We start from the raw sequence: 14,075 nt of genomic DNA, 5'->3' as shown, positions 1-14,075 counted from the left end.
CAGTCGTGTCTGACTCTTTGCGACCCCATGGACTGTAGCCTATCAGGCTCCTCCGTCCATTGGATTTTCCAGGCAAGAGTGCTGGAGTGGATTGCCATTTCCTTCTCCAGGGGATCTTCCCAACCCAGGAATCGAACCTGGGTCTCCCACATTGCAGGCAGATGCTTTACCGTCTGAGCCACCAGGAAAGCTCTCCATATAAGTAGTTTAATACTTATCAATTACTTAAAATTCTTACATGCTTCTTACATATAAATGGATCACACAGATTCCTATCACAACGATTTCTTATGGTACATATAACCTTCCTGGTTCAGAATTAAAATTAGACTCCTTTCTTAGCCAAAAAGATAACCAATACAGTGTTTAGATAGTTTTCCTTCTCACTAACTTGTATGAGTTCCCCAATCAACTGCTATGTTGGTATTAGAAGAGCTATCAATTCAAAAGTATATCCAGAATTGGTGTAATCTACAAAGCTTGTTTTCACATCTACTATCACCTACATTGCTGTAAAAGCTTCCCAACTCTTTTTCTTGCTTCTACTCTTGAAGCTTCACCTCCAAAATCTATTCTCAAAAGATCAACCAGAATGATCCCTTAAAAATGGAGGTTACCATGGGATTCCTCTGGACAAAATCCTCCCATGGTTTCCTATATCCTTCACAGTAGCCTGTAAAATCCTGCATACCCTGACCTCTGGTATCTCTGTAACCTCATGCCCCCTACCCTTCTCCCCTCACTCAGCCCCAACCATACTAGCCCCCTGCTGGCTTTACAGACACCAGGTCGACCCTCATAGGGGCTCACGTTGGATGCTCCTCTGGACAGCTTTCCCCAGCATCTCCAGATCTTGCTCCCTCACCTCCTTCAGGTCATTGAAAAATATCCCCCCATCAGTGAAGTGTTTTCTGATCACTCCACTGAACAAACCCTTCCCCTACCCACCCGCTCTTCTTTGTCTTATTTTTCTCTACAGCTTTTATCACCACCTGACATACACTTTTACTTCTTTATTGTCTTCCCTTCTAGACTATCATCTTCGCAAGGACATGGATTATTGTTTTATCGATACACTGCTCTGTTTCTAGTACTTAGAACGATGCTTAGCATGTGCATTGACACTCAGAAATAAGCCAGAATTAAAATGCCTGTGTTAGCATAGCTCTGTAATTGGCTGATGATCTGAAATGAGTTTTCACCCTCTATTTCCACTTCTGTTTCTAGTCCCCTTGATCTCTGCAAGGTCTCACCCAAGCTCTCTTTCCTGAAGGCCTCCAACAGAATTCCTTCAATTACCCTCTGCTCAAAATTCAAGCTGGTTTTCACTCTTTTCTTTCCCAAAGGAGACGGCATGCTTACTTTCTTTATGGAACGTATCTTCCAACTGCAGTGGAACTTAGCCCCATTGGTTGATCACCCCCTTTTATTCTTTTCTTTTTCATTGGCCCCTTTTAGTCGGCTCACAATGAAAACTAAGGCTTCTCCAAGTTAAAATCAAAACAGAAAAGCAAACTTTCTCTTCAGTTATCCTATCCTTCAAACTTTGGTCACCTCCTTTTCTCTCACTCATACAGTAGAGATTTCCACTTACTGATTCTGCTTCCCAGCCTTACACTTGCCAGGGTCTCAGGCTGCAAGGCTTTCCTTATACACAACGCCTCCTTGGACATCCAGTGCCATTCTCCACTTCTCTCAAGAGCATCATGTCCAAACCATCCCCTTCATGTGACTCACAGAGATCTTTTGCACAATCAAACTCACTTCTCTTGACTTTCTCAGTTTCCTCCATCTTATCTTCATTCCCTATATGGACTAAAGAGTTATCATTCACTCATTCTCCCAAGCTAGAAATCATAGGGCCATTTAAAAAATGTTCCCTACTCTATATCTGTGCTTCCCAGGTGGTTCAGTGGTAAAGAATCCACCTGCCAATGCAGAAGACACAGGTTTGATCCCTGCGTTGGGAAGATCCCCTGGAGAAGGAAATGGCAACCCACTCCAGTATATTATTGCCTGGGAAATCCTATGGCCAGAGGAGACTGGTAAGCTACAGTCCAAGGAGTTGCACAAGTTGGACATGACTTAAGAGACTAAACAGCAACAACAATCTTGCATCTAATCATAAAGACTTTTCATCTTATAAATGTCCCTCTACCACTGTCCCAAATTTAGAACCTGTCATCTCTTCTCTGGAACGCTGTAACAGTTCTTACAGTTCTCCCTGCCTCCAGGCTCTTCCACCTGCAGTCATCTTTTCTACTGCAGTCAGAGTAACTGTTCTAGCTAACTCCTGGCTTAGACACCTCCTGTTTTTACAAGGTAGTGCTGAAATTCCTCAATATGACCCCCTATTCACAATCTCTCTCCTTTACCCTTTGCTCTAGTCTCACCAGGCAACTGTAGTTCCCAAGACAGTCCCGTGCCATCCATGCTGTCACTCATCCCCACCCCTCTTCTGGCTGAGAATGTCCTTCCCCCCTTGATTACCTAGAAAGCGGTGACTCATCTCTGTTTCCAGCTCACATGTCACTTTCTGGGAAGCATCTCCTAATCTTATTACCCCAAGCAAACCTTACCATTTTAACCACTGCTTTCTTCCCCACTTCATCCCATAAAGCACCTTTTATAAGCCTCTGTTTCAATACCTGCAATAACTGTTTGTTATTCTTTGTTAAAGAATAACAAGAAGCTCTCAAGGGCAGGGATAATATCTTCCCCCAGTGCTAATGCCTTGCACAACATAGATTACTAAGAATCAGATCCACCTTATCTTAAACTGATGTGGGAGTGACCAGAAACAGCACAGTCTCCTCTCCTCTTGAGAATTTCCCCCACTACCAAAGGGGAAAGACACATGCTTCTGTCAGTTTTCCAAATAATCAAAAGTCATTAAAACATTTAAAAATATTCTAAAGACAGAAACATCATTCCTCCTTATTACAACTCCCATAATACTTCAAATCATGCCTTGTAGGCATAAATAAGACCTGGCAGGAGAAATTAATTAAAATAACTCTATTCATTTTCTGCAATTCATATAATACAATATTGAAACTCTAACCTCAAACCTCCTGCTTTGAGGAAGTTCTCACAAAATGATTTTGCACAATTTCTTGCCATGTCATCATCAGCTGTTGGCATGAGTTTGGAGCTTAGAACCTTGGAAAAAAGATAAAGCACAATTAATCATCCCAACATTTCCAGTAGAAATTATTCCTTTATACCAAGTAAAACAATCAGACAACTTGAGTCAGAATCTCTTTAACTGCTGCTCTTTCTACCTCCAGTAGTATAACTGGAGTTTATAGTTTATAGTTTCACAAATAGTTCCATTTACTTAGCATGAAAAATCTTTCTGTTTTTAGAGAGCTAGTATGCTCCTCTTTCATGAAACCAGCAAATGTGAATGTCTCAGGCTCCAGACTTGCCTAAGAGCAGGTAACATTATGTGTTATGCAGATATGTTCCAGAAAAAGTATATAAACCAAAGTTTTATAACAGTCCATTTATTAGAAATGCTGGGTGAGTTTCCTGATAATGATTCTAACTCCTATTTATTGAGCAACTGTCTACAAGGTACTAGGCATAAGATGAAGTACTTAATTTGCTCTATCTCTTAATCTCAATCTGTAAGGCACAGGTATTTTATTCTACAGGGAAAGACTGAGACCTGAGAGGTTATGTGACCTCCCACCTGTGGTCACACAGTTAGAATTTGAGTCTAGATGGGTCTCACTCTAACATCCATGCCCTTTTTATGACACTGTAGTATCCACCTAAAGGAAACTATTTTCACATAATCAACCTGCAGTATGAGACTACAAATTTAGCTCACATCCTAGTTTACCACCGACTAGTTGAGAGATCTCACATAGGTAATTTTCCTTTTTGCCTCAGTTTTCTCACTGGGTAAATGAGGACAGTAATTACCTTTCCCAGAGTATTGTTTGTAAGTAAGATAACACAAACTTAAGGTGCTTAGTATAAGCACTGGCACAAAACAAGTGCCCAGGAAACAACTGCTTATTTAGTTATGACTTAAATTTTTTAAAGCTCATAGCCTCAGTTTTCCCAAGGTTTTAATCTAGATGTAATTCAAGATCCTTTCTTTATTAAAAAAAAATCTGCTTCTATGAACTTATTAGTAATTTTAGGAGCTTAGATTCTTAATGTGATATTTTTGTCCAAAGATGCTTTCTTCCTAAGCTGCCCTTTGGGAAACTAGTTTGCCAGCTTCAGATCACAAGCATCATTCAGGAGAATGGGAACCTTCTGCTATCCTAACCCTTTCTAAGTGTTGACAGCCACAGGCACACACTCCCCATGCTTAATGGACAACAATTTAGGGAGGGTGAAAGGTTTTCCCAAAGGAATGGGTACTTGGAATATCCACTCTGAATTTCCCCTAGAAGCCAAATGTAAGTTAAAGATTGAAATGCAAGGATATGAACCTTTCAGGTAACAGTAAAAAGAAGTGCTTTGGGGGTGTTATGGTTTCTACATTTTTTATAGAGCAAAAGGCAGCCTATCAGAGGAATTCCCAGTTAATCTGAAGTTCTAAAATAAGACTGGGGATGATTTATACAGTCCTTTGGCTCTAAGGTAATGCAATCTAAGTAGCTGATGACAAATGACCAGAATGACCACTGCTGGGTCCTTCTGATTTCCAGGGTGCTCTCAAATGTGGGTGTTAAGATTTATACCTTAACTTTCTGAGACAATCATTCAAAAGCAAATAACAAATCTGGCAGCAGTGCAAGATATAAATTTATAAGACTGAATTAGCCAAAAATTTCTAGGTAATTTTCTGTTTTGGAATATTGTATGTATTTTTAAATGTTCATAAGAAATGAGGTCATACTTTATTTTTAAAATACATGCTAAATATTTTTTCCTCTTGCACCCCACAAACATTTTCACAAGAACGATTATTTTAAGGCAACTATGAAACATTATCACAGCTCTACCATACAAACATTTAAATAATGAATTAAGCACAAAAATGAGTGAATATGACTTTATACTCCAAATTAGACTGTAAGATGAAATAAAACTTTGAAAACATGCCTGAGTAGGTACCTTCTTGCCAATTAGGACCTTTGTTGTGATTCAAAACCTACTGAAGATAAATGGTAATTTGATAAAGGTTGCTCAGGCACTGATCTGGATTCCTTAATAAACAATTAACTGCTGCTGCTGCTAAGTTGCTTCAGTCGTGTCCGACTCTGTGCGACCCCATAGACGGCAGCCCACCAGGCTCCCCCGTCCCTGGGATTCTCCAGGCAAGAACACTGGAGTGGGTTGCCATTTCCTTCTCCAATGCATGAGAGTGAAGAGTGAAAGTGAAGTCGTGCAGTCCTGTCAGACTCTTCGCGACCCCATGGACTGCAGCCCACCAGGCTCCTCCGTCCATGGGACTTTCCAGGCAAGAGTACTGGAGTTGGGTGCCATTGTAGAACAATTTAAGGTAAAACAAAATCATTTAGGGCTTTATATTCCCTAGAACTTTACGTGCCCTGAGGGTCTGGCAGAGCGGGGCAGTTTCCACCTCCACAGTGCTTTGCTACGGTTCTGATTCCAGGACTCAGCCTATCCAGCCTCTCCTACGTCTCACTCATAAGAACCTGGAGCAATTATCATCTTTTCAACTCTGTGGTAGTTAAAACTACCACAATGATTTGTAGACAGTAAATAATTAGTAAAGTTTACTGAACTGAATCTACTAATTTAAAGCTACTGTTAGGAAGGAGGGCAATAAAAATATTCTTTTGGTCAAATACTTTTAATAAAATAGCTTTCTAAAAAAACCCTAAAAGAATAATGTTAAATGTGTTTCCTGAGAAACTATTTATAAAGCTTCATTAATGGCAACAAATGGCAACAGCTTTTTTAAAAAGTTAGGATGCATTTAGTAACAAGGCTGAGGATTAAAAACTGATATAAACACTTGCAAAACTTCCAGAGGAAGTTAATTACACATTTTTATACATTAGGCTTCCTAATTATTTATTTACATGCTATTTTACAAGTATAACAATGTACATAGATATGTATAAGTTGGGGGAAAAAAAGAGCATTTTCAAAGTCCAAAACAATAAAACACTTCAATTTATAGTCTCTTTACTTATTTCTGACATCTGTAAGCATGAATCTTCAGACCAAAATGAATCTGTTAAAATTAAATTAAAAAAAATGAGGTTTCTTACTTCTAAGTTGTAGAGCACTCTGAAGGTGGACATTCCTGGAGCGAAAGATCGAAACAGACTTTCTAAAATTGAACTGGCGCTTGGCTGATGCTGCTGCTTAGAAGACAGGGATGGAGACTTTGAAGACTGAGAACTTGTTTCAGACAGTAATGTTTTCTAAGTTTAAAATAATGAAAAAGGACACAAATGAAGGAGAAACATTATCACTGTATATTCTAATATTCTTTTCCACTTTAATATACCCAAATCATCGACATTTTCTAAAAAAATTAACCTCAAGGCCACATCACTCTTCAATTATTAACGAAGCACTGAACTCCAACACACAGACCGTCAGTGGTCAACAGCATTCCATTCTACAGGAATGCCTCTGAGACTGTATTCTAAGCAACACTAGTGAGGCCATCCTAATTTATTTCCAGGTTTTTAAAATTTGTACTGCTGAACTCTGATAATTAAATCATAAGATTGCAGAGTAGTAGTTTTGAGAATTTTGTGGGGTTAGTTCTAGTAATATAGTTTACAATTACAAAAGTTCTCTTCTCCCTCAAATTAATAAATAAGGTATATGTGATAAGGTTCTGACCTGATCTAAATAATAATCAATGAAATACAAAATTCATAGCTTAGTTTTAACAACTTTGTTCTAAATGAATTTATTCCGACAATACAATTAAACAATATTATAAATAAAACATTTTTAGTATAAACTCTTAAGGAACAAGATTCTAAAAATTAAACAAAAGGAACTTTAAATACCAACTGTGAAAAAATTACGTGATAACCCATTTATGCAAACAACTCAAACATATGCAACAACCACATTCAGAGAGGCATCATGACAGAAGAGAAACATCACAGCTGAATGGGCACTAGAGTCTGACCCTAGATGACCCTAGATGAGACACTTCATTACTCTGGGTTTAGGTTTCCTCATATAAAACATGAAGGAGGTAGAAGCAGATGACACTAAAGGTTCTTCCAGTTCTAAAATCTGATGTCATTATTGACTACAGATAATTTAAAAGTCATCATGAAGTTCAGATTTCCATTTAGAGCAAAGGTATTTTTCTAAAGAACAAAATCTGTTATGGGAAAGATGGGATCATATGACCTTTATGTGATGCTATGTTGCATTTTTACTGAATCATGATATAAAATTTCCATGCCTGTTAAGTAACTATCCAAGATACTCATACCTTTCTTCCTAAAGAATCAAGTTGATCAAGGGCTTCCTGAATGGCTGGATCAGTAGGTATCAAGAGCAGAAGCTTTCGTACTCGTAGAGTTATCCTGAAATTTTTCAAATGTGAAAATTTTTTTCTTAAAGCCACAGTTTCAAATAAAAAATAGTCAAATTTAGTAGGGGATGTGGAGTGATATACATATTAAGAGAACATTTATTTGGCTCCCTAACTTTAATAGCTTGCTCTCTTGCAAGCTTCACAAACAGTTCTATTTACCTTGGCTCCTCTAGATTGGCCAGCTGGTAAAGCATGTCGAATACATTACACACAAGTGCCATCACCACACCAGGGAGGGATTTCTCCTGAGGGAAGAAGCAAAAGAGAGATACAAACTTACAAAAGAATTTTCTCCTTTTCCAATCAAAGGTACAAACAATAAAATGACTGGTTCTTAAAGACTGGCTACTGCAAAACTTGGGGCTTCCTTGGTGGCACAGTGGTAAAGACTCTGCCTGCAATGCAGGAGATGCAAATTCAACCCCTGGGTCGGAAGATCCTTTGGAGAAGGGAATGGCTAACCACTCCACTATTCTTGCCTGGAGAATACCACGGACAGAGGAGCCTGGTGGCCTATAGTCCATAAGGTTGCAAAGGACTGGACATGACTGAGTGACTAATGCTTTCACTTTGACTTCTCTGTCTTAATACTGCTCTGAGTAGGATTTCACTCTTAAATTCTTACTACATGAAGAATATGCCTGGAACGCAGAAGACTGCGGTTTAATTCCTGGGTCAGGAAGATCCGCTGGAGAAGGGTTAGGCTACCCATTCCAGAATTCCTGGGCTTCCCTTGTGGCTCAGCTGGTAAAGAATCCACCTGTAATGCATAACACTGTACAGGAGGTGGTGACCAAAACCATCCCCAAGGAAAAGAAATGTAAGAAGGCAAAGTGCTTATCTGAGGAGTGCTTATCTTACAAACAGATGAGAAAAGAGAAGCGAAAGGAAAAGGAGATGGGGAAAGATAAACCCAACTGAATGCAGAGTTCCAGAGAAGAGCAAGGAAAGGTAAGAGAGCCTTTGCAAGTAAACAGTGCAAAGAAATGGAGGAAAACAATAGAATGGAAAGACCAGAGATCTCTTTAAGAAAACTGGAGATACCAAGGGGACATTTCATGCAAAGATGGGCTCAATAAAGGACAAAAACAGAAAGAACCTAACAAAAGTAGAAGAGATTAAGAAAAGGTGGCAAGGATGGAAGAACTATCTAAAAACCTCTTAATGACCCAGATAACCGCGATGGTGTGGTCACTCACCTAGAGCCCGACATCCTGGAGTGTGAAGTCAAGTGGGCCTTAGGAAGCATTACAACAAACCAAGCTAGTGGAGGTGATGGAATTCCAGCTGAGCTATTTCAAATCCTGAAAGATGCTGCTGCTAAAGTGCTGCACTCATCATGCCAACAAATTTGGAAAACTCAGCAGTGGCCACAGGACTGGAAAAGGTCAGTTTTCATTCCAACCCCAAAGAAAGGCAATGCCAAAGAATGTTCAAATTATTGTACAATTGTACACATTTAAAATGCCAGCAAGATATGCTCAAAATCCTTCAAGCTTAGGCTTCAGCAGTATGGGAATCGAGAATTTCCAGAAGTACAAGCTGGATTTAGAAAAAGCAGGAACCTGAGATCAAATTGCCAACATATGCTGGATCACAGAAAAAGCAAGGGAATTCCAAAAAAACATCTACTTCTGCTCCACTGACTATGATAAAGCCTTTGACTGTGTGGATCATAACAAACTGTGGAATACTGTTAATGAGATGGGAATACCAGACCACCTGACCTGCCTCCTGAGAACATGTATGCAGGACAAGAGGAAACAGAACTAGACACTGAAAAATGGACTGGTTCAAAATTGGGAAAGGAGTACGTCAAGGCTGTATATTGTCATTCTGCTTATTTAACTTATATGCAGAGTATATCATGTGAAATGCTGGGCTGGAAGAATCACAAGCTGCAATCAAGACTGCTGGGAGAAATACCAACAACCTCAGATATGCAGATGATACCATTTTAATGGAGGAAAATAAAGAGGAACTAAAGAGCCTCCTGATGAAGGTGAGAGAGGAGAGTGAAAAAGCTGGCTTAAAACTCAACATTCAAAAAATGAAGATCATGGCATCCGGTCCTATCACTTCATGGCAAATAAATGGGGAAAGTGTGAAAACAGTGTCAGATTTCATTTTCTTATGCTCCAAAATCACTGCAGAAGGTGACTGCAGCCACAAAATTAAAAGATGCTTGCTTCTTGGAACAGTAGCTATAACAAACCTAGACAGCATATTAAAAAGCAGAGACATCACTTTGCCAACAAAGGTCCATCTAGTCAAAGCCATGGTTTTTCCAGTAGTCACATACGGATGTGAGAGTTGGACCATAAAGAAGGCTGAGTACTGAAGAATTGATGCTTTTGAATTGTGGTGCTTGAGAAGACTCTTGAGAGTCCCTTGGACTGCAACGAGATCAAACCAGTCAATACTAAAGGAAATCAACCCTAAATTGGAAGGACTAGCACCAAAGCTGAAGCTCCAATAAATACTCTGGCCACCTGATGTGAAGAGCTGACTCACTGGAAAACACCCTGATGCTGGGAAAGATTGAAGGCAGGAGACGGGGGCGACAGATATGAAATAGTTGGATGGCATCACTGACCTAGTGGACATGAGTTTGAGCAAACTCAGGGAGATAGTGAAGGACAGGGAAGCCTGGCGTGCTGCAGTTTACGGGGTTGCAAAGAGCCCGACACAACTTAGCGACTGAACAACAATGATGAAATATAAAAATGTGAAACTTGAGGATGCTATGTACATCACTTCTGCTATTGATAAACTGTCTTAATAATGCTCTGAGTGGGATTTCATTCTTAAATTCTCACTACATGAAGAATATGCCCGCAATGCAGGAGACCCCGGTTTGATTCCTGGGTCGGGAAGATCCGCTGCAGAAGGGATAGGCTACCCACTCCAGAATTCTTGGGCTTCCCTTGTGGCTCAGCTGGTAAAGAACCCGTCTGCAATGTGGGAGACATGGGTTCGATCCCTGGGTTGGGAAGATCCCCTGGAGAAAGGAAAGGCTACCCACTCCAGTATTCTGGCCTAGAGAATTCCATGGTAGTCCATGGGGCCCCAAAGAGTTGGACATGACTGAGTGACTCTCACTTTCACATGTAAGTATAGTTAGTTTTTAAGAAACATCACAATATTAACATTAACCCTGCAGGCTTCAGTGGTATCTATAGCAAGACTATGCTCTCTAAGTTTTAAAGAGTCAGCCACACAAGCATCTTACATAAGTTATTAAATGAAAGAGCTGTATGTAATAACCCTCTCCATTACTTAAATACTTTTACTTCACATGAGTGCTGGTTATTATCTTACTTTCTAGACTGTAAACACATAAAGAGCAGAATGTCTTTTGTCAGTTTTGTACCCCTGGTGCCGAGCTCAGTTCCTGGCACAGAGAAGGTACAAAAAACCTTGAATGATTCATAAAATCAACAAATACAGACTACCTACTATGTTTCACTGTTGTTTTAGGTGCTGGAAATACAGTAGTGAGCAAAACATTCAGAGGTCTGCTCTCACAGAGCTTACATTTCACTGGGGAGACAAACAGGGACATTAAACAAGATGAATATTTTATATAGTACGTTAGATGGAAATAAAGCAGGGAAGGGAAATGAGCCATGCAGGAGTAGGAACAGACTGAAAGTTTAAACGGGATTGCCAAGAAGGCTCACCAAGAAGGCTACATTTGAGTGAGAGCAGGAGGAAGTGAGAAAGAACCTGGTATCAGCAAAGAAAATGCCTGGGTATTGGGGAAGAACAAGTGCACAGGCCCTACTATGTTTGAGGACCAACATCGAGGCCACTGCAGCTGGAATGGGGAGGGGGAGGGTGGGTCCTGGGGGAAGACCTCAGGGGAGAACACTAAGTGAGGTGGGAGGTGCTGAAGCCTCTGAATTGAGGAGTGGCATAATCTGACTGGTCTGTAAAAAGATCACGGGATGCTGGGTGCTACACACCAGAGAGACTGAACTGGAGCAAGGGCAGAAGCCCTGAGGCCAGACGCAGCACTACTGCTACCCTCAGGTGGTGGGGGGCGTGATGGCTGCCTGGATCTGTGCGGAAGCTGTGGAGGCAGAGAAGAGTAGCTGGCTTCTGGATATAGACGTATTTTAAAGGTAGAGTCAAGGATTTGGTGATGCATAGAGGTATGAGGGAAAGAAGGGACTTTAAGATTCAGGCATGAATCCCTAGAAGAATGAAATAGGCATTATCTGAAACAGGACAAGACTGTGGGATGAAGAGGTTTGGGGTAGGAGCAGGTGGTGGGAGAGCGGGTAGCAGCTCAGTTTCAAAAGTTAGAATGGAGTGTCTATCAAACATTTAAGAGGAGATGCTGTGTTGAGTAATTGGTTCCATGTATCAGATGGTAAAGAATCCACCTGCAGTGTAGGAGACTCAAGTTCGATCCCTGGGTTGGGAAGATCCCCTTGAGAAGGGAATGGTAACCCACTCTGGTATTCTTGCCTGAAAAATCCCACGGACAGAGGAGCCTGGTGGGCTACAGTCCATGGGGTCACAAAGAGTTGGCCTAGACAGAGTGACTAACACAACAATCTACACTTCAAGCTAAAGATAAAAGTTGGGGTGTTATCAATGTATATATAATATATAAAGTTTTGAAACTGGATGAGATTCCTAAATAAGATTCCTAAATAAGCGTAGACAGAGGAGAGGTCAAAGGACTGAGCCAGGGAACTCCTCTGCATACAGATCAGGAAGATGAAGCAGCAGCAGCAGAGGAGCCCAAAGAAGAAGACCTAGAGAGGGATGGAGAGCCCAGTGAGTCCTGGAAGACAAGTGGAGAAAGTATTTCAAGGGGAAATGATCACAAGAAACAAGTCTGCTGAGATGTCAAGAAGATGAGGATTAAGAAGTCGACAAAACATGTAGAGTCTCTTTTCAAGAGGAGTCAAGAAAGGATGGTAAAGAGAGTCCAGACTCTTTTAGGGAGCTCTGCTGATTTGAAAAGCAGAGAACTGAGGGAAACTGAAGCTGAAGTTTGGGTGAAAAAGGTACTTTTAAAAGATGGCAGAAATAACACAGCACATTTGACTGTTAATGGTAATGACCCAGTAGAGGACAATCAATGAAGAGAGATGTAACAGAGCAGCAGCAAGCAGGGGCCAGGCAGAATCACTCAGACTCACAAGAGTCTGGTTCAGAAGATTGATAAAGTACATAGTCTTCTCCCAACTAAATCCCAGCATTTCTGTGATACAGTTCTGAAGAGTCAGGACTTATGAGGAAAGGACATAATCATCCAAATCTATATGGGCTGAAGGCAAAACTTCATGATGTGAAGTTCTTGTTTTGCACTTGAAGATTATCACTGGATACCTGTTCCATGGCATATGATGAGCTGAACACCCCGCTGCTGCTGCTGCTGGAGCTGGTTGAGGAATCTGCGGAGCTCCCAGATGGTGTCCCACTGCCAGAAGTCTTCACTGTGAGGATTTGTTCATCAGAGAAGCCCAGCTGGTGGAGTAGCTTTTGATCTTTATTCACTGTCAGCTGCAGAAAGTTGTTTAATTACTGAGAAGGAAAAGAGAGGAGAATACTGACAACAGACTAAAGTGACACAAAATGTGTATTTACACCTACCAGACTGTCATTTGTAAATATCTGTATACTGTCCACTGGAGAGCACAACTGCTTGGCTATCTTCCACCGGACACTCCCTATGGTTTCATTACTGTGAGCCTGTAAAATGAAGTGAAACAATACTGTAATTCGCTTATCAATTAATTTAAACAGCTACTAGTGAGCACCTTGTATGTACTGGGCACTGCTGCAGAAGCTGGGAACACAGCAGAGAACCCAAAGACAAGAACCCGTGCCCTCATGAGGCCTCCCCTCTGCAGTAATTAAACATTCTATTCCATACGTCACTCCCCATCATGCATGTAATCAAATTTCAAATCCTTCCACTGCAGAGCCTTCCATTCTTCCCCTTCTCACCGTGCTCTAGTCACACCAGCCACTTTCCTTGCCACTGAATAAGCCAAACAGACTCCCATCTTAGGACCTTTGTACCTGCTGCTCCCTTGGTATGGAAAGCTCCTCCCCAGAAATAACGTGCTCTGTCAATTCATTCAAGTCTCCATTCAAATGTGACCACCTCAGAGACCATCCCTGTCCATTCTAAAATATGTCATCTATACCCATCTGATTCTGTGGTATTCTTTTTAAATCTTTATAACACCCATTTATCACCTGATATCATGTACTTACTTATTATCTGCTTATACCTTATCAACTTCCTTTCACTTCAGATCTTTATTTTAAATTTGTTTACTACATAGCTTTTGAAATAGTCATTCTTGCCGCTATCTTAATCAATGATGTTCATATGAAAATAACAAGACAATATGGAAATGGTTTCAGAACTTAATGTAAACCTACCTCTACAGTGAAGGTATCTTTGGTAGACTCGTAAGTAACATTAAGAGTTAAAAGATGTCCGTGGAATGAGGCACCATGAGGTAGAATAGTTCGGGGAACAGAGTAAAAATCCTTGAAAAAGACACAGCAAGTCAAACAAACAGCACAG

The 14,075-nt window shown here is 40.6% G+C and overlaps 1 protein-coding gene across 3 annotated transcripts in view; it reads right to left on the bottom strand.

Annotated features, from left to right (window-relative positions):
• The window catches only part of USP24 (ubiquitin specific peptidase 24), a 154,032-nt gene that overhangs the window by 63,991 nt on the left and 75,966 nt on the right, over positions 1 to 14,075 (bottom strand). For all 3 annotated transcript variants that reach the window (XM_055585778.1, XM_055585780.1, XM_055585781.1), the window contains 7 exons: positions 13,928 to 14,038; positions 13,127 to 13,225; positions 12,863 to 13,036; positions 7,673 to 7,758; positions 7,409 to 7,502; positions 6,210 to 6,365; positions 3,065 to 3,162 (listed from right to left, as the gene is read on the bottom strand). In XM_055585778.1, coding sequence (XP_055441753.1) covers positions 3,065 to 3,162; positions 6,210 to 6,365; positions 7,409 to 7,502; positions 7,673 to 7,758; positions 12,863 to 13,036; positions 13,127 to 13,225; positions 13,928 to 14,038 — 818 coding nt within the window. The remainder of the gene's footprint in view (positions 1 to 3,064; positions 3,163 to 6,209; positions 6,366 to 7,408; positions 7,503 to 7,672; positions 7,759 to 12,862; positions 13,037 to 13,126; positions 13,226 to 13,927; positions 14,039 to 14,075) is intronic.

This window comes from Bubalus kerabau, chromosome 6 (assembly GCF_029407905.1).
Source record: "Bubalus kerabau isolate K-KA32 ecotype Philippines breed swamp buffalo chromosome 6, PCC_UOA_SB_1v2, whole genome shotgun sequence".
NCBI classification, from domain to species: domain Eukaryota; kingdom Metazoa; phylum Chordata; class Mammalia; order Artiodactyla; family Bovidae; genus Bubalus; species Bubalus kerabau.
The sequence above is the reverse complement of the archived record's forward strand: the minus strand, read 5'-3'. Positions and strand labels throughout refer to the sequence as shown.